General features: G+C 61.5%; 3 protein-coding genes across 4 annotated transcripts; 1 reads left to right on the forward strand and 2 right to left on the reverse strand.

The window, feature by feature from the left end:
• Positions 1-39: 39 nt before the first annotated feature.
• On the reverse strand, positions 40-2,676 carry FDPS (farnesyl diphosphate synthase). Its single transcript, XM_076359812.1, has 9 exons — positions 2,493-2,676; positions 2,276-2,416; positions 2,123-2,203; positions 1,904-2,026; positions 1,577-1,665; positions 1,231-1,303; positions 1,012-1,089; positions 801-935; positions 40-503 (listed from the first exon to the last, which is right to left on the reverse strand). The coding sequence occupies exons 1-9, from the start codon at positions 2,628-2,630 to the stop codon at positions 303-305; spliced, it is 1,059 nt and encodes a 352-aa protein (XP_076215927.1). The 5' UTR covers positions 2,631-2,676; the 3' UTR covers positions 40-302.
• A 1,996-nt stretch (positions 2,677-4,672) lies between these two features.
• Positions 4,673-14,968, reverse strand: HCN3 (hyperpolarization activated cyclic nucleotide gated potassium channel 3). The gene is made up of 8 exons (XM_076360020.1): positions 14,649-14,968; positions 11,472-11,901; positions 11,155-11,316; positions 10,444-10,662; positions 9,830-9,976; positions 9,485-9,725; positions 8,694-8,858; positions 4,673-8,149 (listed from the first exon to the last, which is right to left on the reverse strand). Exons 1-8 carry the CDS (start codon positions 14,966-14,968, stop codon positions 7,005-7,007), a joined length of 2,829 nt encoding a protein of 942 aa, XP_076216135.1. The 3' UTR covers positions 4,673-7,004.
• A 546-nt stretch (positions 14,969-15,514) lies between these two features.
• Positions 15,515-24,270, forward strand: CLK2 (CDC like kinase 2). 2 transcript variants are annotated; one of them, XM_076359723.1, is made up of 13 exons: positions 15,515-15,629; positions 17,295-17,464; positions 17,647-17,881; positions 19,643-19,739; positions 20,087-20,153; positions 20,555-20,671; positions 20,906-21,072; positions 21,548-21,642; positions 22,007-22,136; positions 22,465-22,547; positions 22,782-22,861; positions 23,082-23,172; positions 23,611-24,270. In XM_076359723.1, exons 2-13 carry the CDS (start codon positions 17,295-17,297, stop codon positions 23,791-23,793), a joined length of 1,515 nt encoding a protein of 504 aa, XP_076215838.1. In that variant the 5' UTR covers positions 15,515-15,629; the 3' UTR covers positions 23,794-24,270. The 2 variants fall into 2 exon arrangements, with proteins under 2 accessions (XP_076215838.1, XP_076215839.1); XM_076359724.1 differs by having other exon boundaries at positions 19,646-19,739.
• The last annotated feature ends 476 nt before the right edge of the window (positions 24,271-24,746 follow it).

Consider the following 24,746-nt stretch of genomic DNA (forward strand, 5'->3'; position numbering starts at 1 on the left):
CGGCCCAGCCCCATCTCCAGCCAACACCAGGCAGCGACGCACCCGCAATAACTTATGTTTATTGACACAAACGCTGGCAGATGATTTACAACACACACACACACACACCCCCACCCACCCACCCCCCCCAGCCTCATCGCACGGTCTACAAACAGCCCCCGGACCCCCACCCCAGGGCAGGAGACCCACCGGACGGGGGGGGGGGGCAGGGACCAGCCCCAGGCAGCTACAGCCAGGGAGGCAAACCCTGCCAGGCCCCCTTAACAAAGACTAAGCAGAGCAGTCCACAGACAGGCCCACCATCACTTCTGCCGCTTGTAAATCTTCTGCGCTAGGCCAAGAAAGATCTCCTTGGGGAGGTGGCTGGTGTGCTTTTTGATCAGTTCCTGCAGGCGCTGATAGCTGCTCTCCTCGTACTCCTGAAAAGCAGCCCTCATGCCCAGAGTCTCATAGAGCTCCTTCACCTTTGCCACCTTCTCGGGCTCCTTACAGCCATAGTTCTCCTGAGAAAACACCAGAACAAGTCAGGCTGAGGTCTAGCTTACGGCCACTGCCATAGCTGCTCGTTCAAAGTGTGGCAGGAGTCACCTCTTGTTCTCCCTGCTTCCATCTTACACTCCTCACAACCACCAACCCTTCTCCCAGCCAGGTAGCAGCACAGTGCAGCTACACAGGGCGGCACATGGCTTTTCAGGCGTACGTTATGGCACTACAGTCCCTCTACACCATGTCCTCAGGGAGGGAGTCCACACCACCTCTCCCCCATCTTCAGGGGGTTTCTGTCAGCCTGGTGGTGTTACCTCCAGGATCTGCCTCTGGTCTGGCGTGACCCGACACAGACACTCCACCACCAGCCAGCTGCACTTATTGTCCTGGATATCAGTGCCAACCTTCCCCATCAGCTCCGGGTCCCCAAAGCAGTCCAGGTAATCATCCTGTGTGAAGATGGGAACACGTGAGTGCCACAACCAGCGTCTTACAAGCACTGAGGGATGGGGAGCCACCTCCCACCTGGATCTGAAAGAATTCGCCCATCTCCAGCAAGATCGCTTTGGCACTGTCATGCTCCTCCTTGCTGTCAATACCAGCCTAAGAGGGAGGAAAAAAGGAATAAAGCCTTCCAGTACCTGCCTTCCACCTCCCTTCTTCCATCTCCCAAACCCCCTGCCCTCCTCGACAGCCTCATACCGAGGGTTAGGCCCCTCCTGAGACTGCTTCCATAAAACTCACCATGTACATGGCAGCGGCCACCGGCAGGTAGAAGGAGTAGTACGCCGTCTTGTACTTAACAATTGCCTTATACCTGCGGCAGAGAAACCACGCTCAGTGACAAAGCCCAGGCCTTCCCCTCCCACCAGGGCTCTGCAGGTCAGGGCCAGCAGGAGAAGAGCAGCATCTCCCTCCAAACCAGCTCCCAAGCTCTGACAGCACGAGCAAGACTTGCTCCCCCAAAGCCTGGTAGGAGACAGCAGCATTTCAGCAAGCCAGTTGTCTCTTACACAGTCTGGAAGTGCCTGCAAGCGGAGCCACCCTGCCACAGCTGGGCTGGCATCTCTGTCCCCTTCCGTCTTTTTACCTCTGCTCACTGAAGCGATTCAAATCCACCTGGGAAACTGGAGCAGTGATGAGGTCCAGCATCTGCCCGAGCTCAGTCTGGTAAGCGGTCTGCAGAGGAAAGAAAGGATTTATTCACGCAGTCCCCCAGGAAAGTCCCCGCAGCACAGTGAAAACTCCAAACCTAAGTCCCATTTCGGCTCCTCTCCGAGCCTGAAGGAAAGGTGCGTGGCTGGCAGGATGCCCAGGAACTTAAGGAACAGTCTGAGATCCACACGCCACCAAACATCCAGAGATGGCCCAGACCCAAGGTAAACCTGCAGGAGGAGGCGGCAGGGGCCAGGCTCACCTGCAAGAAAAGCTCCAGCAGGTGCAGGTAGTAGGGGCGCTCCCCACAGTACTTCTTCAGCAGCCTGTAGACAGATGACTCGAGGAGGAAGGCATCGTTGACAGCATCCAGACCGATCCCCTCCTGCACCAGGGGGGCAGGGAGGTGTCACAGAACACCCTGACCCCACAGGACCCCCTGCACTCCCCCAGCGGACAGGGGCCTCCCGAACGCTCTCACCTTCTTGTACCAGCAGAGCTGCCCCCGGCGGGTGAGTGACGCGTCCATGATGTCATCAGCCACCAGGAAAAAGGCTTGGAACTGCGAGAGGCTGAGTTAGGGGGCGTGGGGGTCCCCACGGGGCCCTCGGCCGCCCCCCGGCCCGGCTCTCACCAGCTCGATGCACCAGCCGACGGCCAGGGCGCACCGGAGGCTCTCCGGGTCCTGCTGCCCGGGGCTCGCCAGCTCCCGGAAGGCGGCCAGCACCGTCAGCCCGCGGTTGCACTTCCCGCCCGGCGCGTTGTACTCCAGCACCTGCGCGCAGAGAGGAGCGGGCAGCCCCGGGCCCGCCGCCCCCCCCCCCCCCCGCCCCCGCCCGGGCCTTCCTCACCTCCTTCAGCCGGGCCACGGCGTCGCCCACCTCCGGGTGCCCGAGGCCGTCCTCCGTCAGGTCGCGGACGACCTGCGGGAAGAAGCCCACGAACTCCTCCCGCTCGGCCGCCGCCCGCTTCGCCCCGCTGCCGCTCATGGTGACCGAGAGCGCGGCCTGGACCCGCCGCCGGCGCCCTGGCGGCCTTTTGAGGCGCTCCGCCCCGCCCGGGCGCCGGGCGCGGGGCTCGCCGGGGCGCGTAGTCCGGAGCCGCGGGGGCAGCCGGCGCCTCGCCGCCGCCCGACTACAACCCCCGGCGTGCCCCGCGCGGGGGCGGAGCCAACCGCCGGCCAGGGCTGGCGCCCGCGCTCATTGGCCCGCTCCATCGTATGAGGATGAGCCCAAGGAGGCCGAGCCAGTAGGAGCGCGGGGAAGGCGGGACCGAGCCGGCCGATTGGTGGAAGGAGAGAATGGAGCGAGTGCCCGGCGGGAGCGCGGGGGCGCAGCCCAGCCCAGCCCGGGGCGAGGCGGGGGGGGAGCTGGGGGGGTGCACGGGGGGTCGCGGGCAGCTGTGGGGTGCAGTGCAGCCGTGGGGTGCGGGGATGCACTGTAGCTGGGGGGGGGGCGGCTGGGGGGGGCCGGGGCGCTGCGCAGTGTAACGGGGGGGCGCAGCGCAGGTGGGGTGCGCCGCACACCTTTGCGTGCAGGCGAGAACCCGGGTGGCGGGGGGGAGGTTTGGCTCCCGCCGTCCTCACGGCCACGGCCGTCCCCCGGCTGGGCCGAGGACTCGCCGGGTGGGCGCGGCTCTGCGGTGGCACCCTTCCCGCCCGGTGCCGCGGGGGACCCCGCCGCCGCTGGCCCTGCGGCTCCCTCCCCGGCGCTGTGCCGCTGACCGGCAATCTCCCGTTTACCCGCCGTAATCCTCTAATCTCGGCTAACCCCGGTTTAATCAATCTCTTGTTGCCTGCTAATCCCCCACCCGCCATTGCCGCAGCCGGGAACGCGGGGGCTCGGGGCAGAGCCGCCCCACCCCACAGCCGGGTGCCCTTGGAGAGCTGGGGCCGGGCTGCTGGCAGCCGCGCAGGGCTCTGCCCTCTCCGGGGCAGGCAGTGGGGCTCTGCCTTCCCCTGGGACACAGTGGGAGCCAGCAGGTCCCTTCACCTCCTCCCCAGCCCCGGCTGCGTTGGCTGCCCGAGCAGCCCAGCCCTGCAGATGGTGGGTAAATCGCGGCTGGGCACGAGATGTGCGGGCTGGAATTGTATTTCCAAGAAAATGCTCTTTTCACTTCTGGCAGCCTTGGCGCGCTCTGCGGAGCGGCTCGCTGGCCAGGCAGAGCCAGGCCTGGGCGCTGGCAGCGCAGCCCGGCCCTCCAGCAGTTAGCCTACATGCGCTCTTAATCAGGCTGGCTTCAGCGTAATCTGAAATAATCAAATTAGAAAGAAACCGCTAATCAGCTCTGATCTCATCGTGTGTCACAGAGCCTAATTCTTGCTGACGGTGGGGCTGCCACCAGCATCCTGCAGGCAGGGGCTGCCCCGGTGATGCAGCCCCGCAGTGGGGCTGCCGTGGGGAGAGCCGGCAGGGCACCGCGGGGTGGCTGCCTGTGCTCACGCCCTGCCTGCACCGTGCTGATGGTGCTGCGGCAGAGCGCGGAGGCAGGAGCTGCTGAGGAGGGGGGCAGTCAGAGCAAAGCTGTCCCCCCAGACCTGTGCCGGGTGCGCTGACAGCGCCGCGTGGGGCTGTGTGCTGCAAATGCTCCGGCTGCCGTGGCTGGGACACCCCAGCCCATCTCATGCTGCATGACCTTCATTTAATCTAGTTAATGCCTAGAATCTGCTCCGCAATCAGGCGGCATCAAACCTCCCCCTCCCCCCAGGTTAATAAACGGAAGGGAGATGGAAGGGGAAAATAACCAAAGATTAAACATTAATCTCCCCGGGGCCTAAAGGGGTGGGGGTGGGCGGGAGGGGACCTCTTGCCTTTGGGCTCCCACTGTGCTGCCCGGGTCTGTGGGGCCAGGGAGAGGCCCCTCGCTGGGCACCCGAGGATGCCCCAGCTGCTCCTGGCTCCAGGGAGGGCCAGGATAGGATCCAGCTTTGAAGTAGGAGGGGGACCACAGCATGCCCCCCTCCACCCCATCCCATCCCCACAGGCAGGGTGCTGGGGGTGCTGGCGGGCAGCGCCAAAGGAGGCTCCCCCAGACCAGCTCAGAATCTCTCTTTATTATTTAAATCCATTATGTACAACGACCAAAAATAAAAAAACGCTTTTAAATTCTCTGCGATATGAAAACTACAAGCTCTGTACATCGACTGCCGTGAGTGCAAGAGTGAAGGATCATGGTCTTTGGTGGCTAGACTTGCGCCCACGCACGCCGCAGAGACGCATGCGCACGGCCGGCACCCCTGGCTGCTCCAGCCGCCCCTCTTGCCTCCCCGCTGGGACGGGGCGCTGGGGCCACGAGTCGATGCGGCTCACGGCAGGGGTCTGCCGCGGTGGTGACTGGAGCACAGGGTGGCTCTGGCTCCTGGCACTGGGCTGCGGCATGGGGAGGGTGCACCGGCAGCGCAGCCGGCAGAAGCGGAGCCGTGCTCGGTGCTGTCTGGGCCGGCCCGCGTGCTCTGCAGAGGACACCTAGGATGACCGCTAAAACATCTACATCACGCAGTGTAAACACAGCCCGGAAACATCTGACTACACAGCCCGGCTGCAGACCCCTTCCCGAGGGGCTGCTGGGGAGACACCGACCATGGGGATGGAGCGGGACGCAGGGGTGGGCGGGGAAGGGGAGTTGAAGTCCGTGAAAAAAAGGCAGTGCTGGACATCCCCTCTGACGGACACGCTGATGGGATTCCTGCCGGGCTGCTGGGCCCTGCAGGCTGGGCTCCCCGAGCAGCCCTGTGGTCCAGACTGGTCCCAACGTCCCAAAACACGAAGGGGGGAGAACTGAAGACCTCACTTCAAGAAGTACCGTGTGGAACAAGACTCTCGCCCGCTGCACCGGGGGTCCGGCGGGCCCCGCTCAGCGGCAGCCAAGCCCCAGAGCACAACTACAAGCCATGGTTCCTGACTCCAGTAGTGGGAAGCAGCTTGCACAGCGCGGCGAGGTCAGGAGGGGACACTACTCTAACCAGGACTGTTAACATGATTGGCCCAAAGCGACACTGTAAGCGGAGCTCAGCTGCTCGGCAGAGCCACGACTCAAACACACATTGCTGACTACTGGCTCTGGAGGGGCGATGTGGGTTGGCCGCGGGGACCCCAGACCCCTGCCCTCCCACATGGAGACCCAGGAGGGCGAGGGGAGGCAGCCCCATGGCCCCGCACATCACCCAGGTGCTGCCTGGGGGTTGGCATCTCTTCGCGACACCCTTTCATTCACTGCAGCGCTGGTGACCAGCATCTCCAGGCAGTCTGGAAATGGGACCGCAGCGCAGGGCGGAGGGGGAGCAGAGCCCAGGCTGAGCATCCTCCTAGGAGCTGCAGGCAGCTAGGTCCCCCCTGGGCTACCCCCTCTGAGCATCCTCCTGGAGCCACAGACAGTTGGGTCCCCCCCCAAGCTGCCCCCTTGCCGGAGCGTGGCGAGGGTCCAGGCCGCAGCACCCGGGTGTGGGGGCAGAGCCCTGCCCGTTGGCACATCCCAACCCCGCAGGGACCCAACACCTCTGAGGCAAGATACTCCCCCAAGCTGGGGAGAGGCACTCGGGGGCTGCTTGGTGGGAGACCCATCTGCCCCTGGCTCCACCGCTTGGCACTCGTCACACCAGGGGGACCCTGCCCGGGACCTCCAGGCCCTGGCACCGTGCCCCAAGGGACCTGCCAGGGCCTCAGGGAGGGGGAACCTGGCCCCTGCTGGCCCTGGGTACCCGCGCTCTGCCTGCCCGGGGAGACCCCGCTGTGGGCTCCAGCCCCCTCGCTCTGCCCTCAGCAATGGGCCCCGGGGGGCTGCCTCTCCCTCCTCTCCCAAAAAGCGAAGGCGCTGGGCAGAGCCTTCTGGGAATTGAGGTGGGCGAGTGGCGGCTGCTGCTGTGAGAGGACAAGCCTGGAGGAGCCGCCAGCGCCGGCCTGGCCCCGAGAAGAGGCTGTAGGGCGCGAGAGCAGAGCGCAGCAGGGCCCGGCCCCCAAGAAGCAGTTGTGGGTAGCCGGGCTCCCCAGGGAGGCTGGGGTTTGGGCGAGGGCTCTGACCCATCCTGCTGCCTCCAGGAGGGCAGGACTCAGGACAGATGGTGATGGAGCAGGGAGGGGAGAGCCCAGGCAGGGTCCCCCCCTTGGGGCAGTCAGCAGAGCCCCCTCCTCATCCAGCCGGGCCAGCTCTGGAGTTGCCCCACACCCGTCCCTGCTGTGCCCCCGTGCCCGGAGCAGCCAGTTCATGTCCCCGGGCGCTGCCTCTCACCTCATCTTCCCTCTGACACAGCCGGGGCTGGGGGCCTTCGCCACGTGCTCTGCCTCTCCTGCCGCCTCTGCTCTCCTGCCGCAGGTGCCGCCGGGATGCCCGGGTCCCTCCTGCCTGTGCACATGGGTGGTGCCGGGGGCTCACATGTTGGATGGGAGTTTGGGCTTCCCTGTTTCCACCTCGGGGCTGAAGGCCACGGACCCTTTGCGGGAGGGACCTGCTGCCTGCCGGGATGCGGAGACCGGGGACTGTGGGGTGGATGCTCCCACCACGGAGCGGCTGGGTTGAGCCAGCGATCCTGAAGGCATCTGCTGTGGGTGTGCTGGCTGGCCTGGGATCCCCGGACATGGCTTGGCGAGGAGTCCGGCTACCGAGGGAGAGGATCTGCGGGCCAGGTTCCCTGCGGATTTCCTGCCCTGCTGCAAGGAGCTCCCGTCGACTTGCTGGGCCACTTTATTGGGAAGGGAGGGCTGGGAGGCAGAGAGGAGCCGGACGTCCTGGGTGAGCCGCCCCACAGGCAGGCCCTGGATGCTCCTGTGCTTCACCAGCTGCTGGGGCTGCATCAGAAGAGAGATGTGGGAGCCAGTGGCTCGGGACAGGCTGTAGTGGAGCGTTCTCCCCGCCGGCAGCGCCTGCTCCGAGCTGGGGGACGAAGCCCTCGCTGCCTGCTGCAGCAGCGAGGTGGAGACCGAGGTGCCCCGGGACTTGGAGAGCTGGGGCTGGGAGCTGGCCGGGGGCTGCTTGGCTGCTGCCGGCAGCTCCCCCTTCTGTGCCGCACGCGGCAGGGGCTGCACCCCATGGCTTGGTCTCTGGTCCCCACTCTCCAGGGGCGCCTGGGACTGGACCATGGGGGAGGAAGGTGAACCGGCGGCGGGCGTCTGGAGGTGGGACTGCACCCCTGACGGGGAGCTCACAGAGGAGGGCCGGGAGCCCCCCAGGCTGGGCTGGGACCTGCGCACCTGCTTCGTGAGCAGGGTGGCCTCAGGTGAGAGCGGGCTGGAGATGGAGGAGGGTGGCAGGAAGATGTGAGCCTGCAGGCTGTGCTGGTGAGTCAAGGCAATGGCCACGTTGGTGGTGGCGGCGGCTGTCTGCAGGGGTGCGTGCACCAGTGGCTCCCAGATCACCGGCTTGCCGCTCAGCTCCCGGCCCATTGCCATCTGCTGCAGGTCCTGGATGTTGTGGGCCATGTCCTGGTCGTGCTTCACGATCTGCTGGATCATCTCGTTGTTCATGGGCCCTGCACTGTGCTCGGCTCGCTTGCGGAGCAAGATGGAGTTCTTCTTCCCTGGGTGGGAGGCAGCAGTGTCACCAACCCTGGGAGCGCTGGCTCTCGGGGACACCATGGAGGGCAGGGTGGCAGTGGGGAAGGGACAGTAAAACCTCATCGGTGTGCTGAAGGGAAGCAAGATTCTGGGGAGGTTCCAGGCTGGGGCAGAGGGAGAAGCAGGGACAAAACAGGGAAGTCCTGACTCCAAAGGCTCCAGGCTGTGGGCTGTGGGCTGTGGTCCTGCTTGCCCTCCGCAGGTGAGGGGGGGCGAGGACGAGCAACTGGCCAACGCCAGACAGTGCAAATATGTGTGTGGGGGGGTGACAGTCCCCCTGGGAAGCCTGTCCTATGGCATTGCCTGTATCTTGCCTGGGAGGAGAGAAGGATCCTGGAGGCAGGCACCTTCCCTGTGCTCCCCCTCATTCTCATTGCTGGGGACCTATGGGGCTGGGGTGCCATGATCCATGGGGTCCGTGATGCTGTCACCCATGGGGCTGGGGTGCCATGACCCCTGGGAGCAGGCGCAGAGGCGGCTGTGCTGGGCTCGGGGGCTGCTCCTCACCTATGCGGTCCAGCCGGTCCATGGCCACGGTCTCAAAGGCCCTGCGCATCATGGGATACTCCTCCAGCACCTCATTGAAATTATCCACCGACAACGAGTAGAGGCGGCAGTAGGTGTCAGCTCGCACGCTGGCTGTCCGCCTGCCCCGCGTCAGCAGGCAGATTTCTGCAGGGAGACAGGTTTGGGTGTCAGGATGACGCAGCCATCCGTCCCCTTCCCAACAGTCCCCCCAGATAATGGCAGCCGGAGCGGGGACAGGACTGGCCAGCACTCCCACACCCTGCACAGAAACAGAGCACAACTCGGGAGGAGAGACAGACCCAGGAGTTTGGACAGCCACAGCTGTGCCCTCAGCCAGGCACAGCCTCTTCCTCCCTCCCCAGGCCATGGAGACATCCCTGGGCACAGCTGCTGTGGTCACCTGGCCTGTTTCTCTCCCAAACCTGTGCTTGTAGCCTATAAACTGGCTCAGGTGCTCTGCTCTAAACCACCCTCCTCTCCGGCCAGAGGTGGGGTGGGTGGATTCCCCCTCTGCCCAAGCCAGCCAGAATTCAGGGCTCTGACTGCCAGTCCCTCTGATTCAATCTGCTGGACAAGGTACCCCATAAGAACAAGGGTGGTGGACTTCTGAGCCCCAGAGCCCAGTGTGAGGTGGATGCCAAGCTTTTGGCACTGGGCAAGAGGGAATGGGCAGAGGGTGCAGCAGGCAGAAACATCAGGGCTGCCCCAGCTCCTGCCCCCTGGCAGCTCTCACTCTCCTCTGCTCTCCAGGTCCCCCAGCCCAGCCTCACCCCCAAAGTAGGAGCCATCAGACAGCTTTGTCTCCTTGTTGCCCTTGGTGAGGATGCTGACCACCCCGTGCTGGATGAAGTACATCTTTTTGCCCACGGTGCCCTCGCGGATGATGAAGTCCCCGGGCTGGAAGACCTCAAAGCGCAGCTTGGTCAACATGGCTGTCACAAAGTTGGGGTCTGCATTGGCAAACAGGGGCATGTTGGCCACCAGGTTGCGGCAGTTGAAGTTGATGATCTCCTGTGGAGTGAGGAGCAGGTCAGTGGCGACATCACTGAGCCTGACCCCAGCAAGCACCGGTTCCCATCCCCCAAGTCACCAGCACCTGGGGTGCCTGCCCATACCTCTTTGAGCGGCTCACTGAGCTCCCCCAGGATATTCTCCTCATCGAACATCTTGCCCTGGTAGCGGTGCTCGTAGTATTCATGGATCCGCTGGCGCGTGTCCCCAGGCAGCTTGTGGAATGACATGTACTGCTCCACTTGCTTGTACTGTGGGGACAAAGCAGAGCCACATGGAGCTGCGCTGAAACAAGCTGCACCGTGCCAGAGGCCGGTGGCGCTGCCAGCCAACGCTTTCCCTCTCCTTGGCAGTGAGAAGCAGCTGCTGCCAGAGCTGGGATCCAGCCACCCCTGCTCCAGGGCCCTGTTCCAAAGGCCACCTCCAAGGCGGAGGACGGGACCCCCGTGCACTCAGGGTGCAGAGGGTCCCAGGGCAGAGGCAAGGATGGGGGCCTCACTATGCTAGGGTGAACCCCAACATTGTGAATGGGGCGTTTCTATCCACACGGGCAGCCTGACCCCAATCCCACACCCCCCAGGTGAGTGGCAAGGGCAGAGATCAGGGCAGGAACCTGCAGGGCAGGGCAGCCCGTGCTGAGCAGGTTTTGGAGCTGGACCCGCTCGTGCCAGGGCGTCTTCCCCCAGTACTCAGGCACTCACTACCCCACCCCGCTGACCTTTTCCTGGTACTGGCGCCGGGATGAGTCCAGCGACTGGATGAGGGCAGTGGCGTGGCCGATGAACATGGCATAGCAGGTGGCCCCCACGATCATGCTCAGCATCGTGAGCCAGACGTCGGTCATGCCCTCGGGCGCCTGCTGGCCGTAGCCGATGCAGAGCATGTGGCTCATGGCCTTGAACAGGGCGTGCGAGTACTGCTTCCCCCAGGAGTCGTTCTGCAGACGAGGGAACAGCGGCGCTGGGGGGGTCTGTCGGAAGGAGCTGCTGGGCTGAACCCTCCAGTCCCCCCTCCCCAGAGCCAGGGAGTCCAGAGCCCCAGCGAGGAAAAGGTTTCTGATGTGTCCAAGCCCAAAGGGCAGAGCTCTGCTCCGGAAGGAGGCATTGGGGACTGTGCAAAGCCCTGAGCCTGGGCTTGGGGGAGGAGACAGGAGCCCCACTGCCCTGTTCCCTCCTGGCAGGGCACGAGGGACTCCCCTGGCTGCTCTGACTCCAGCAACAGCCAAAGTGGGCTGAGATGGGAAGGTGATGCAGAGATTCCCTCTACCACATCTCACTGCTGTTGCAGGGCTGTGACCAGAGAGACACTGCTCCGCAGCACGTGGATCCAGGCAGCTCCAGCCTTAGAGTAGGAGATGTGTAACCAAATCCTCTCCTCCCCCCCACCCGGTAGATGCATGGCCAGTATCGCCCCCACCCAGGGCACTCACCACCATATGGTTCATGGAGACCCAGCAGTCCTCGGGGAAGTCTTGCAGCATGGGCACCAGGAACTGGAGGCAGCCGTCCCAGTGACACAGCAGCAGCATCATGCCGATGAGGTTGAAGATCCTCACCACAGCACTGGCCAGGTCGTATGTCATATGGAAGATCTGGGGAAGAGGCAGGAGTGGAGCTACAGAGAAATTCTTTTCCCAGAACAGCCCTCTGAACCCCTGCCCTCCAGCCAGCCCTACCCCACAGCCAGGGATCCCTGACCTGGCCCAAGACACTGACCAGGGGCCTTGGACCCCCAAGGGGTTCTAACCTCCTCCCACTGGTGGATGTAGCGGATGAGGCGCGAGAGGCGCAGCAGGCGCAGCAGGCTGAGGATCTTGGTGAAACGGACGATGCGCAAGGCCCGGGCTGTCTTGTAGACATCAGAATCCACCTGGGTCTCCAAGTCAACAATGAGGAAGATGTAGTCAACTGGGATGGAAGAGATGAAGTCAACCAGGAACCAGCTCTTCAAGTACTTCATTTTGATGGTGTGAGGGTCAAGGATGATCTCCGTGTTGTCCTCCACCACAATGCCTGTCCGGAAGTTCAGCACCAGGTCAGCCAAGAAGAAAGTGTCCGAAAGCACATTGAAAACGATCCAGGGAGGGGTGTTCTCATCCTTGAAGAAGGTGATGCCCACAGGCAGGATGATCAAATTCCCCACCATCAGGAGCAGCATGATGAGGTCCCAGTAAAACCTGCAGGGAGGGAGCGCGGGGGACAGAGTGGGGCAGGGAGAATTGGGGAGAGGCAGGACACAGGCAGTTAGAAAACAAACCCAGGATCAAAGTTAGAGTCAAACACAACACGGAGAGACAGGCACTCAGGACACACGCACACATGCCTGCCCACACACATGACTAAGACCCTTCTGCTTGGCTGGGACACATGCAAGTATATGTGTGCGGAGAGGAGCAATTCCGCACCGGCTCTTGAGGCAGAGCAGGGCCAAGGGTCTGGGGGAGCAAACATCACCCTGTGTGTGTACGATCGGAGGGCTGTAGCTCGAGGAGTTTGACTGTCGCTCCTCCCTCTCCTCGTGGCATGGCAGTGCGTGCACACATATGCCCCCGCCCCAAACTTGACATCTGCCCTGTGGAAAATGGGGAGGACGTGGGCTTTGCTCCCTAGAGCTCCCTGTCACCCGCTGGCTCCCTGCCACCACCCAGGCTGACTTAGCAGGATTTAGAATAAGCTTTGCTGGTTATGCAAACCAAGCACCAAGCTGCTGGGGTGGCCAAGGGACTCGGGGACCAGGGAGGCAGTCGGGATTGTAGCACGGGTGAGCCAGGCAACAGCCAAGCAAGGATAGACAAGTGCCATCACCATGGGGAAGGTGGGAGGAACATGTTTAGCCCCAAAGGGGCTGCTCGCGAGCATTGGGCAGGAGCTACACAGCCCAGGGCCTGCAGGACACTAATCCACCTCTTTTTTCTGAGAGTGGACGAGCTTAGAGGCTTTGGAAGAAAAGCCAAGAGACACCAGGCAGCAGTTGATGAGTGTTTGGTTATGCCATGAAATTCAGCATCCCCATTCACACGCAAATGTGGCTGGGATGTTTTCAATCTTCACACAAACGCATGTAATGCCTTCACGAGGCCTGCGATGGTGCCTGCGATGACTCCTGCAACAGCTTGGTGGACTCCCAGGCTCCGCACTCAAAGTCTTTATGGGTGCCTAGAAAAGCAAGTCCAGCTCCCACCTTCGGGTGCCCCCATTAGTCCCAGCCCTGGTTGTGGGTATAGACCCGAATCTCCAAAGGTGACCTCTGGGCAACTCTTAGTGCCTCGTGGATCCAAACTGGCTTTTGCATGTGACAAGAACACCGTGCGCGTTTCATACCCTGCGTCCTCGGTGGGGCACAGGCACCAGGCTTTCTGCAGGCAGCAGGGAAGAGGAGGGAAGAGAAGTCGTGGCACCACGTGAGGGTCCTTCAGCAAGAGAGCACCAGAGCCTGGCAGGGAGGGGGGCACCACCACCCCAGAGAGCTCCCCCAGGTTGAGGAGCCTCACACAAATTAACACCTCCTTGCCCATGGCCAAGGTTTGCTGGGGCAGGCAAGGAGATGCCAGCCAAGGCAGAAGGGGCCTGACTTGGCCAAACAATCGCCTCCTGCACCCCCACACTGCACCGTGAGAAATGCCACGCACTGAGCGGGGAAACCGCCTGCCCCCCACAGCTGCCTGAACCTGCCAGGAGCTCTTGATTCAGATTTAGGCTTAAGCTTTTTAGGGCAGGCCCTGCCCTTTACTCTGTGTCAGGCCAAACATGCGGGGCCCTGATCTCATCGGCCTTTACGTATCCTCATAATGTGATAAACACCGGAGTAATCCCGCCGGCTGTCCACCTTACAGCTTGCTTCATGTCACCTTCAGCACAGGGCACCAGCTGCGCAAGCCGCTCCTGCCAAGCTCAGGCTCACAAACTTTGGGGCAGCTTCCCCGGGAAAAGGGCTCTAAGGGCTTGCAGCCCTTGGTGTCGTGCTGGAGCAATGCAGGGGAGCTGGCACGCGCGGGAGGTTGGGGCCCAGTGGTGAGGGGAGCTGGCTACAGGTGCCAGGGACCTGCAGTGGGTGCTGGCCCCGCTCCAGGGTGCCTCGCCAGGCTGGGGACATCGGCCGTGTCACAGCTTGCTGCGGGAGATGACTGCCTGGCAGCTTCATCCCCCGTAAAGAAAGCCCACCCTATATGACTCAACATCCCCGTGACACCCAGTTCCTCCCACATCATCCGTCCCTGAGCTCTCCCTGTGATCCCGGTGACACCGTGAGCCAGGCCCGGCTCCTCGCTGGGTGCCCTGCCCTCCTCCAGCAGCTGCCCGGGCTGTGGAGATGGAGCCCGTGCCGGGCAGGCTCTGTGGGCAGCTGGTGGGGCCCGTGTCCCCATGGGGATGGTGCGGCTCCTCGCCAGACGCAGAAATTAAAAACAGGGGGGCAAGCTTTGCGAGGAGGCAAAGACAGGCAGCCCCTGCCTCCTCCTTCGCACGCCCAGAGCCGGGTCAACGGAGGTTGCCGGCTGGGCTGGGCTGCCCCCGGCCCAGCGGGAGCCCCCGGGGGGGGCTCGGGGAGGGGCTGAGGCAGAAGAAAGTTGTCTTGTTCTCCCCGTGGGGCCGGGCGCGGGATAACCCGAGGATGGGGAAGGGGCCGGGGCAGCGCGGCCCCAAGCACCGGTGAGGGCCGGCCCCGCGGCGGCTCGCCCGGCTGCGGTGGGAAGCCGCGTCCCCCTGGCCCGGTGCGGAGCCCCGGCGCCCGTCACTTGTTGCCCCGACGGTCGCTGGCGGCGCGGCGGGGCCGGGCCGAGCCGAGCCGGGCGGCGGAGCCGCGCTCAGCACCACGGACAGCGGCGCCGCGCGGGGCCGGACACGGGGCCGGGGCCGGGGCCGGGGCCGGGGCCGGGGCCGGGGCGGCGGCACCGAGGCCGGGGCGGGCGCGGGGCCCGGGTCCCACCTGAAGTCGCTGTAGGGGTGGATGATCCAGGCGCCGGCCGACTTCACCCGCTGCCGCTCGATCTCCACAGCCCGGTGGCTGCCGAACATGCGCAGCGAGAACTTGTTCACGGCGGGCTGCAGCATGGCCCCGAGCTGCCGCTGCACGAACGTGCCCGCCGCCGCCGCCGCCGCCGCCTCGCCCTCCGCCACGATCTGCTCCGCCGCCGCTGGCGAGGCCGGGGCCGCGCCCGCTTCCCCCGCGGGTGCCCCCGCCGCCTCCCCGTCCAGCACCGGCGGCTTCTCCCGCGGCTCGGGGCTCCGGCCCGGCGCCGCGTCCATGCCGCCGCCGCCGCCGCCGCCGCCGCGCCTCACGTTTCCTTCAAACGCCCTTGCCCGGGCGCCCGGCCCGCCGCCCCGCCGCACATGCCCGGCCCCGGGCGGGCGCTCGCTCGCCGCCCCCGGCCGCTCGGTCACCGGCCGCGCTCGCTCGCCGGCGCCCGCAGCTCCGCCGGCGCCCGCCTGTTGCGCACGCCCTGGCGCGGGCGCGGCGGCCGGGCCCCGCCGCCAGCGGGGAGGCGCCGGCGGCACCGGAGCGGCGGCGCGCCGAGCAGCGAGGCCCGGGCGGCGGCGGCGGCGGCGGCGGCGGCGCGGGACCCCGCGGCGGGCGGGGCGGGGCGGGGCGGGGCGGGCGGGGTTCCGAGGGCGACGGCCGGCGCCGTGCCCCGCCCCCCGGCCCCGCCCCGCCCCCGCCGCTGCGAGCGGGGCGGGGCGGGGCGCGCGCCGCGCCGTGTGACGCACCGCGTGCGTGCGTGCGTGCGCGGCGCCGCGGCGAGCTGCGCGCGGCCTGGCGGGGACCCGGATCGGCGGCGCGGCGGGGCGCGGCGGCGGCAGCGAGCGGCGGAGCCGGAGCAGCTGGAGCGGGGCCCGGGATTCCCGGGGGCCCACGGCCGCCATCACGGATTTCCTGTGGGACAAGCGCACCGGGCTGGCTGCGAGGACGGTGCGGCGCGGGGCGCGGCGCGGCGGGGCGGGGGTAGGCCGCGGCCTCCGTGGCTGGCGGGGGCGGCCCGGGTCCGTGCGGGGGCAGGCTCGGGCCGGCGGCTCCTCGCGGGGCCGCAGCCCGGCGGCCCGGCCGTTTCCGGGGAGGCGCTGGCGGGGCCGGCCGGGCCGGATGGCCCGAGGAGGCCGCGGCCGGGCCCTGGGGCACCGGGGCGGGAGGTTCCCCACCCGCCGCCCCTTCCCGCGTTCCCGGTCTCTCCCGGTGTCCGGGCCCCGTCCCTCGCTTCGCGGCTGGGCCCCGGTGCTTCCGCTTTTGGCGCTCGGCGCGGCCCCGCGCACGGTGGAGGCCCCACCCGGCGGCAGCGGAGCAGGGCGGTGAGCGCGGCCGCCATCATCGTCCCCAAACCGGTTCCAGACCTGCTGCGAAACGCCCCGGCGCGGGCTTCGCCTGGTCGTAAAGAGGGTGCCCGGCCTGGGCGGGCCGCCAGCGTTGCCTTCACACGCTGCCTCTAATTAGAGGTTGGAAGCGGCGACCTGGTGCTGCGCTCGGCGCCCGCCGCGGGTGCAGCAAGACCCGGCTGCGGAGCCGCCGAACCGGGGGGAACCGTGAGCCGCCCCGCAGAGCCCGGCCTTGCTCTGGGGGGTGAAGCTTGCTCGGGTGTAACGAGCCCGTGCCCCCAGGTCCCCGCATCACCGGGGGCGGTTTTGGCTTTTGGTAGCCCTGCCTGTAAGGTCGACGTAGGTGGGGGACAGCAGCCGGGTGCGTGAGTGTACCTTTCGGGGGGGAAAAATCGCCAGTGGGAGATCTGTGGACAAAGGGAGCTCCAGCTTCTTGCCTGTGGAGACGAGGCAGACTGAGCTGCTTGATGCTTTGGAACCAAAATACGTGCGGGGAATGTCTTAGAGTTGTGGAGTGAGGTCTGATGATGGGAACGGGATCCTACAAGCGAGCACTTCAGGGTTGGACCCCAGTGTGCCATCTTGCCGAGGGATTTTCTCCTTTGTTCTTGACTCTTGCGTCCCCTCAGAGAGGTAGAGGTGAGCACTCCTTCTCTCTGAGGTAGGGTCTACAAGGCTTCGTTAACGCCTCTGCACATGGAAAGGGTAGTTTTGCTCCCTGGATGCTGTAGGGCCCTCCCCGCTTGCAGTGGGAAGTGCAGATGTTGTTTGCTTGGCAGTAAACCAGAGACATCTCTTCAGAGGCTGCCCATTTAGGTGTCTCCAGTACTCGTGAGCAAGGACTTTGGGCCAAGCACCAGTGATATCCTGAGCTTGATTTCACCTTCCTTCAGTTTTCCTTGGTGGTGCTTCTCTCCTTCTTGGGGAGCACGTTAGTTTAAGGAGAGAAGGTGGAAGCCCTGAAGGTGCAAATGCTGGAGCTGGAGCTGTGGCCAGTAGAGATGGGCATGAAGAGGGGAAAGTAACCTGGAAAACAGAACTGCAGCAAGCACAGCCCGTGTGGGTGGTCGCATCCTCTCTCGTGTGGGGTTCTGGGATCTCTCAGAAGTTTGTCCCCTCCTTCTCAGATCCTCCCTGCACACTCAGACATGCTGCTGATTGCCTCCTCCCTCCTTGCCCTAGCAGCTCCTTGGCCACTGACGATCTGTACCGGTTTCTCTCCCTGGCAATTGCCTCACAAAGTCATCACCGTCTGTTGTCCCTGTAGATGCCTCACTCTAGAAGGTACCGCTCGTCGGAGCGCAGCAGCCGAGGCAGCTATCATGAGCGCTACAGAAGTCGCAAACACAAGAGACGGCGGACGCGGTCGCGATCGAGCAGCAGTGAGCGTGACCGTCGGCATCGTCGGGAAGACAGTTACCATGTTCGATCCAGGAGGTGAGTCTGCAAAGATGAGGCGGGACCTCGAGCCCTGTGGTGTTTCTCCAGCTCGGCCGGAGGCAGCTGTGGTCAGCCCAGCTTCTGGGTGGCCTGGGCCCTGTTCTGTCGTGTGCTTTGAGCTGTAACTTCCCGGGCGGTGTTCATAATCGAATCCCCCTCGGCTTGCTTCCCCTCCCTAGCTACGATGACCACTCAGCAGACAGGAGGGCCTACGACCGGCGTTACTGTGACAGCTACCGGCGGAATGATTACAGCCGCGAGCGGGGGGAAGCCTACTATGAACCCGAGTACCGTCATTCCTACGAATACCGACGCTCCCGGGATCGCGAGGGCAGCTACCGGAGCTGCAAAAGCAGCCGGCGTAAGCACAGGCGGAGGCGGCGCCGCAGCCGGTCCTTTAGTCGCTCCTCATCGGTGAGTATCCTGCTGTGCTGGGCCTCCCCTGTAACCTTTCTCTCCCAGGTGGCGAGCTGGGTAAGTAGAAAACTCACTTTCTAACGCTCTCTCGGACTCAGCTTGAGAAATGCGTAGAAAGCCTTTGTTGCAGACAGCAGTTCCTGTCCACCATCCTGATGCGCCTCGGCTATGGCTGCCCTGTGCCAGCTGGGCACAGGCAGCTCAGACCCTCTCTTAGTCTTGCCTGCTCAGAGGTGGGAGGAGGACAGGCGTGCCTTGTGAGGCTGGCGTGTCCCCCGGGGTGGTGCCGCAATCCTCAGCTCCTTTATCCCTGCAGAGCGCTGCTTTTGTTCGGTGATGCTCATTAAGAGCTGTCTAGGAACCCCAGCCAAGCAGTCTTTTGTGCGAGGTTTGTACAGCAAACGTTCAGCTGATCCTGGTCCCAGAGAGCTCGGTCTGCCTGCGACAGGCGGCTTGGTCCCTGTGGTCCCTGGTTCGGGCCTGTGTTCTGTGGCAGGAAGCCCTCCGTCTCTGAGGGTTAGGTCCTGCGTCAGAGCAGGATCCTTCTGGGTGGGCCCAGCTGACGTGGGATGTTGTGCGAGGGGCTTTGCAAAGGAGTAGAGCTTGTGGACCGGTCAATTCAGGTGGAGGCAGCAACCATTACAGGCTCTTCCCAGCAGTGTCCCTGGCTTTCTCTTCTTGTCTGTTCTGCTGTTCACCTTCCACTTCTGTTAGACCCCAGACACGTTCTCTGCTCTGTGTGTGGAGCTCTCAGTGTTGTCTGGTCTGTTCTGGCTGTATGTCCAGGGATGGGATTGTGGGCTGGATTTGGGTCCCAAGTCTGCTGGCCAGTTGCTCCCAGGTGTGGGGATACTTAGCTGAAGAACTGGAGGCAGGAATTTTCTCTTCTCTGGCATAAACCTCTTATCTGCCTCATCCCAGGCTGTCCCTATTCCCTGTTGGGCCTCTGCTTCTCTCCTGGAAGTTAGTCCTTCCAGGATCAGCTTCTTTGGGAGAGGGTCTAGGAAGAAGTGTCACATCTTTCCCCAGGCAGTCACTCATAAATTCTTTCTGGTTTTGGATGGATCGTTGTACTGAGAGTTGCTTCTGAAATCTCTGAATTCATCTTTTCCTGAGCGTTGGGGCTGGGGGAAGCTATGTGGGTGGTTGTTGGAATGGGATGGGGAGTGCCTGTGTGGGGCAGCCTGGCCCTTTGCTTGTGCAGGACTTCCCAGCACCTGCCTTCTGCTGCCTTTCCTCAGTGGCTGCCGTGGGGCTGAAGTGAGCCTCTCCCCGTGGCCACTGAGCGCCCGGCTGCAGAGTTGTGCTTCGGCGTGCTCTCTTGGCATTATCCAGGACCCGAAGGCCAGTGCCGTTCCTCTCTGAGCCCCCCTAGGAGCGAGAGCAGCTGGCCCCTTCCACTGCCCCTCCGCTAGCCCTTGTTCTGACCGTCTCTGCTCTCACACTGGTTCGGGTGGGGCTGTTTGTAGGTTCTTTTTTTTCTTTTTTTTTCTTTTTTTTTTTTTTTTTTTGCTACAACGAAAAGCAAACTGTTTTTTTCTTTTCTGAGCTAGTGTGTTGTATCTTGACATGTTCCCTTGCAATATCCCTATCGTTATATATTCCTCTGTGCCGTATGAATTGGCTGGGAATCTCCTCCTGCAACCCCTCCTCAAACAACCATGTGAATTTCCAAACCAACCAATGCGTGACGCTGGCTGCTGCGCTGGTTTGAAAATCTGATTGGTGAATGATGAATTCCCTGTCTGCCTGGGCCAGCAGCGGAGTCGACAGAGCAGCAGAAGGGCCAAGAGTGTGGAGGACGACGACGAGGGGCATCTGATCTATCGCGTCGGCGACTGGCTACAAGAAAGATGTACAGCCAAATCGTAACATAATTTAGCTCTCTAGTTAAGCTCCCATCGCAGTCGCAGATCTGTCTTATCTTTCTGTTTCATTTTATTTTCATTGTTTATTAAAGAGAAACCCTCTCCTTTTCCTTCCCCTTTTGTTAAAGCTACGTTTATATTTTGTATTGTTACTGAAGTGCCAGGGAACTAGGGCAGTTGCCTTGTGCAGCCGGTGTCAGCCTTCCGCTGCTCCGGTCTCTCAAGCTGTGTGCAGGTTAGGTGTTGCAATGCATTCTCCTCTGCCTTGTGTATGCGCTGCATCCAGGTCATGCTCACTCTCTCATCTGCCTTCCTCTCTTTCTCTCCCTCCCAGATGAGATTATTAGCACCTTAGGGGAAGGCACGTTCGGCAGAGTGGTGCAGTGCATCGATCACCGGAGGTACGTCTGCTCCTGGGACAGGGAGGGCTGTGGTGGTGAGGGAAAAAGAGAGACCACAGCTGGCGACGGAGCCTTTCATGCTTAATGTGGGAGCCTGGGGGTGAAAATGAGTCTCTTGGTTTCCAGTATTCCTCTGCTGGTCTAGACACTTGCCCTCTTGGGTCGCCCATGTGTTGGAGAGGAGTCGGGCAGAGCCTCAGGGCTGTTTGTAGGGAGGGAAAAGGCACTGCTTTGGCAGGCACCCCTTAATAACGGCCGCCTTCTGGCTTGAGCAAGGGTGGTGGAAGGCTGTGCTGCACAACTCACAGGATAAGGCTGGGTCAGAAAGCCCTTTTTGCAGGGCACAGGCTCTCTGACCCAGCTCAGGGGTGATTTTGCGCTTCCTTCCTGTTTCTCCCCAGGGGTGGTGCACGTGTTGCTCTCAAAATCATTAAAAACGTAGAGAAATACAAAGAGGCTGCTCGACTGGAAATTAACGTGCTGGAGAAAATCAACGAGAAGGATCCTGAAAACACGAAGTGAGTGTGCTCTTGGTGTTAAAATGGAAGGGCAAGCATTGCCTTAGCACAGTTGCAGGGATGGGATGAGAGAGGTGCTTGATGTTGCGTGACTGAATTTGTAGCTGGTTTTTGGAGGCGTATCAGCTTGCTATGGGATACAGACTGAGCAAGGAAAGGAGGAGCCTGGCGCAGGGATAACATAGCTGAGGGGTACGTGCAGATCTGTTCCAAATCAGAATTTTTTTCTCTCAGTCTTTGTGTCAGGATGTTTGACTGGTTTGACTACCATGGCCACATGTGCATCTCCTTCGAACTGCTGGGGCTCAGCACCTTTGATTTCCTGAAGGACAACAACTATCTGCCTTACCCCATCCACCAAGTACGGCACATGGCCTACCAGGTGTGCCAGGCTGTGAAATGTAAGTGTTCACTGCTCTTCTCTCCGCTGGTCCTTGACTGACCTGGAGAGCTGTGAAGCTCCCAACGTCTGTGCCAGTTCTGCAACTGGTGGCCAAAAGCAGCAAGTTTTTGCTGCAGTGCCACTGTGCCAGTTCTGAGACTGAGCCTCCCTGCCCCTCCAGTGGTGAATACGTGCTTGGAATGAATCCTTTTTCCTTCCCTGATTGTAATGATTTCCGATGCATGTGGGCTGGCGGTAGCTCAGGGCACTTCAGCATCCACCTCCACACACACATTCTGGTGATCGATAGGATAAATCTTTGTGCTTCTGCCGAAGCATCTTGGCCTGGACTAGCCTGACTGTTCACACCCCATTCTAAATGAGGGCTAAACTGGTGCCAGTACAAGCAAACTGAATTAATGATGTTCGCTCTTCGGGTGGGTGCAGCCTCACTTTGCTTCTGTTCCGTCACCCCCGACTGTTTGCTTCCTCAGTTCTGCATGACAATAAACTCACTCACACTGACCTCAAGCCGGAGAACATCCTCTTCGTGAACTCTGACTACGAACTCTCCTATAACCTGGAAAAGGTAACAGCGCTGCCTTGTGTTAGAGGTCTTCTCTTGGGTTCTTGGTATCCCTGACCTTATCAGCAGGTGGGAGGAGTTGGAACGTGGCCTCAGGAGACACAGGGTTGACCAACAATGTTCATGCACTTGTTCAGGGCCTATATCCTGCATGAATGGCCTGTGTAATCTATAAGTAAGCCATAGGGACCATGGGCTTACCTGCATGATGGCGAGAGTTTGTTTGGGGGCTGTGCCAGCACTAAACGTACCCTCCGAAGCCTTCCCCTCCCGTGGTGCCCTGTGGCGAAGCATCGGCTGTGTAAGGAAGGGGTTAAGTCTGCACCTCGAAACTCCTGAGTAACTGATACCATTCTCCCTCATGAAGAAGCGGGATGAGCGGAGTGTGAAGAGCACAGCCATCAGAGTGGTGGACTTCGGCAGTGCCACGTTTGATCATGAGCATCACAGCACGATTGTCTCTACGAGGCATTACCGGGCCCCAGAAGTCATACTGGGTAGGTACCTTTCTGCAGAGGCAGGCGTTCACCTCAAGGGCACTGGGTGCTGCCTGCTGGATTAAGGAGCATTTTGCCTCCACATCATTCAGTAGCTGTACTGGGTTTACCCCATGCTCTACTCTCTACTTTCTGGGAGGGTCAGCAACTTACAAGTTGGTGTTTTGGCATTGCTATCAGCTGGGCAGTATATTGCCACCAGCGTATCAGGAGCCTGGCTGGAATGGGAATTGTTTTTCCAGTTGTTTGTCTTTAAAAGGATGAGGGAGAGGGATTTGGAATCTTAGGCCATAACTGGATCTTTTATTTAAAAAACATTGTTTTTTAGAGCTTGGCTGGAGCCAGCCCTGTGATGTGTGGAGCATTGGCTGCATCATCTTTGAGTATTATGTGGGTTTCACCCTGTTTCAGGTGAGAACTGTATGCTGTCTGGCTACCTCACAACTGATGAAAGAGGATGCTGGCTGTTTCCCAGTACAGCCAGGAGCCTCTGGGACTGATGGGGTTCCCTCCATCACTGCAGTCTTATAGATTCAACCGAGGTGTTGCCCAGCAAGGGGTTCTGAACTGGGAAACACCCAGGGCTGGAGGTAGAACGACTGGAATCTGTTCCATGCCTTCCCTTTACGTTTCTCTCTCTCTCAGACACATGACAACCGGGAGCACCTGGCCATGATGGAGAGGATCTTGGGGCCAATTCCTTCTCGGATGATCCGGAAGACGAGGTGAGCAAGGCCGGCTGGGCAGCGCAGGCTTGCCAGCGCTCTCCCGCTTCACGTATAGCAGTTCTCTCTGAGGGATCGAGCTTTGAAGCTGCCTGCTGAGCCAGTTGTCCATGCTGCTGCAGTGTCCTGAGTAGCGTGTGCTGCCAGGGCTGGCGTGTTGCTGTTGCTGCAAGACGTTTTGTGCTTGGGTGTAACCTGTTCCCACCTCTTACTCTGACAGGAAACAGAAATATTTCTACCATGGACGCCTGGACTGGGACGAGAACACCTCTGCTGGCCGCTATGTTAGGGAAAACTGCAAGCCGCTGCGGGTAAGGCGGGGTGGGCAGGAGCATCTGGTTGCTTTATCCTTTTCTCATTGCAGGGTCTTATAGTGCCTGCCCCAGTTGTGAAGATTCTTCCTGTGGGCAAGGTTGGGCTACCGAAAGGGTCAGACCAGTGTCTTCCCGAAGGAGCCTTGGCCGTCCCAGACATAAACTAGGAAGACTGCATCAACCTGGCCTTAATCTGAAGTGGATGAGGAGGAGGAGGGCACGGAGACCTCAGGAAGTGCCTGGGAAAGATGGCGGGGGGGGGTGAAAACTCAGCAGTTCTGTGCTTAGTAAAGTGGCCCAGAGTTCAGGTCTAGGATTAGTGACGGTCTGAACAAACCAGTCTTCCCCCAGCTTAGCCGTTCAGCCCAGGGAATGTACTGTGATGGGACAGGGTGCAGTGTCCTTGGCCCTAACCTCTCCCCTCCATCTCCCCAGCGATACCTGACCTCTGAGGCTGAGGACCATCACCGCCTTTTCGACCTCATTGAGAGCATGCTGGAGTACGAGCCGTCCAAGCGCATCACCCTGGCCGAAGCCCTCAAGCACCCCTTCTTTGACATGTTGGAGATGGAGCCGAGCACAAAAATGTGGGACTCTAGCAGAGACATCAGTCGGTGACGCCATAGGTGCCAGCCTGCCCTCAGATTCTAGCCCCCGTGGAGGCCTGCGTGATTTCTATTCAGACACTTGGTGCTTTTTTTTTATACATGAGAAGAACTCCCTGGACACGTTTGTAAAGCTGTTAATATGTGCGATACTGTAAATAGCCCATATTCTATATTGGCCTCTGAGCACCACGGGCCCGACCTCCTGCTGTTGCTGCTGCCGTTATCGTGAGGCGAGGGGGCCTGTATGTCCATATTGTACATATCTCTGTTCACGTGTTGCTTTGTCTCCTGTTCTCTCCTGCCCTTCTCAGTGTAAATACTCCAGGACTCGCAGCTCTCTGTAGCTTATCTGTTTCCTTGTAAGTTATGAAACTGGTGGGACTGCATGGGAATTATTTTTTGGATCAATGTCATAGCCCATCCCCACACCAGAGTTTTATAAGAATTTTGTACAGTCTTTGTGAAAAATAAATATGAAGTGAATAAACCACCTGGTCTGGGTTTGGACCAGCAGTAGCCCCTCTTGGGGCTGTTCTGCTGGTCGGTTGTGCTGCTGATGTGCAGCGGCTGTATGCTGCGCCCTGCAGAGGGAAGGAAAGCACATCCTCTTGTTGTGGGATGAAAGGTACTTTGTGGTCCAGGAAACTTCAGTAACGAAGCCAGCTCTACCCACCTGCACCGCTCCGCCCAAACTTGGATGCTGGCCTAGTGTCTGAGCTTGCACTGGGCATGAGCTGCTTTTGGCCCTCTGAGGGCTGCAGCTGGACCTGAGCAGGTTCGGGGGGCGGGGGGGGGGGCAGCAAAACACAGGCTGGCCTCCTTCATCGTGCCCTGCGATCAGTATTGAGGTGGGATATAGAAAAAGGAGGACGGTGGTACTTCAAGATATGTATTCTCCTTTACTAGAGAAACCTCTCACTCCCTGGACGGGGTGGAGCACTGGCTACTGGTGATGGCTGTTGG

The sequence above is a fragment of the Aptenodytes patagonicus genome, chromosome 26 (assembly GCF_965638725.1).
Source record: "Aptenodytes patagonicus chromosome 26, bAptPat1.pri.cur, whole genome shotgun sequence".
Taxonomy (NCBI): domain Eukaryota; kingdom Metazoa; phylum Chordata; class Aves; order Sphenisciformes; family Spheniscidae; genus Aptenodytes; species Aptenodytes patagonicus.

Excerpts from the sequence above, each read along its gene's own strand:
- FDPS (XM_076359812.1), bottom strand. The coding sequence starts at position 2,630 with ATGAGCGGCAGCGGGGCGAAGCGGGCGGCGGCCGAGCGGGAGGAGTTC. Across the intron at positions 1,090-1,230 it reads TGGCCGCTGCCATGTACATG|GCTGGTATTGACAGCAAGGA; the intron begins GTGAGTTTTATG and ends CCTCCCTCTTAG. Across the intron at positions 504-800 it reads ACCAGAGGCAGATCCTGGAG|GAGAACTATGGCTGTAAGGA; the intron begins GTAACACCACCA and ends GTGTTTTCTCAG.
- HCN3 (XM_076360020.1), bottom strand. The coding sequence starts at position 14,968 with ATGGACGCGGCGCCGGGCCGGAGCCCCGAGCCGCGGGAGAAGCCGCCG. Across the intron at positions 11,902-14,648 it reads CACCCCTACAGCGACTTCAG|GTTTTACTGGGACCTCATCA; the intron begins GTGGGACCCGGG and ends CCCTCCCTGCAG. Across the intron at positions 11,317-11,471 it reads ACATCCACCAGTGGGAGGAG|ATCTTCCATATGACATACGA; the intron begins GTTAGAACCCCT and ends CCTCTTCCCCAG.
- CLK2 (XM_076359723.1), top strand. The coding sequence starts at position 17,295 with ATGCCTCACTCTAGAAGGTACCGCTCGTCGGAGCGCAGCAGCCGAGGC. Across the intron at positions 20,672-20,905 it reads AAGGATCCTGAAAACACGAA|TCTTTGTGTCAGGATGTTTG; the intron begins GTGAGTGTGCTC and ends TTTTTCTCTCAG. Across the intron at positions 21,643-22,006 it reads TCTCCTATAACCTGGAAAAG|AAGCGGGATGAGCGGAGTGT; the intron begins GTAACAGCGCTG and ends TCCCTCATGAAG.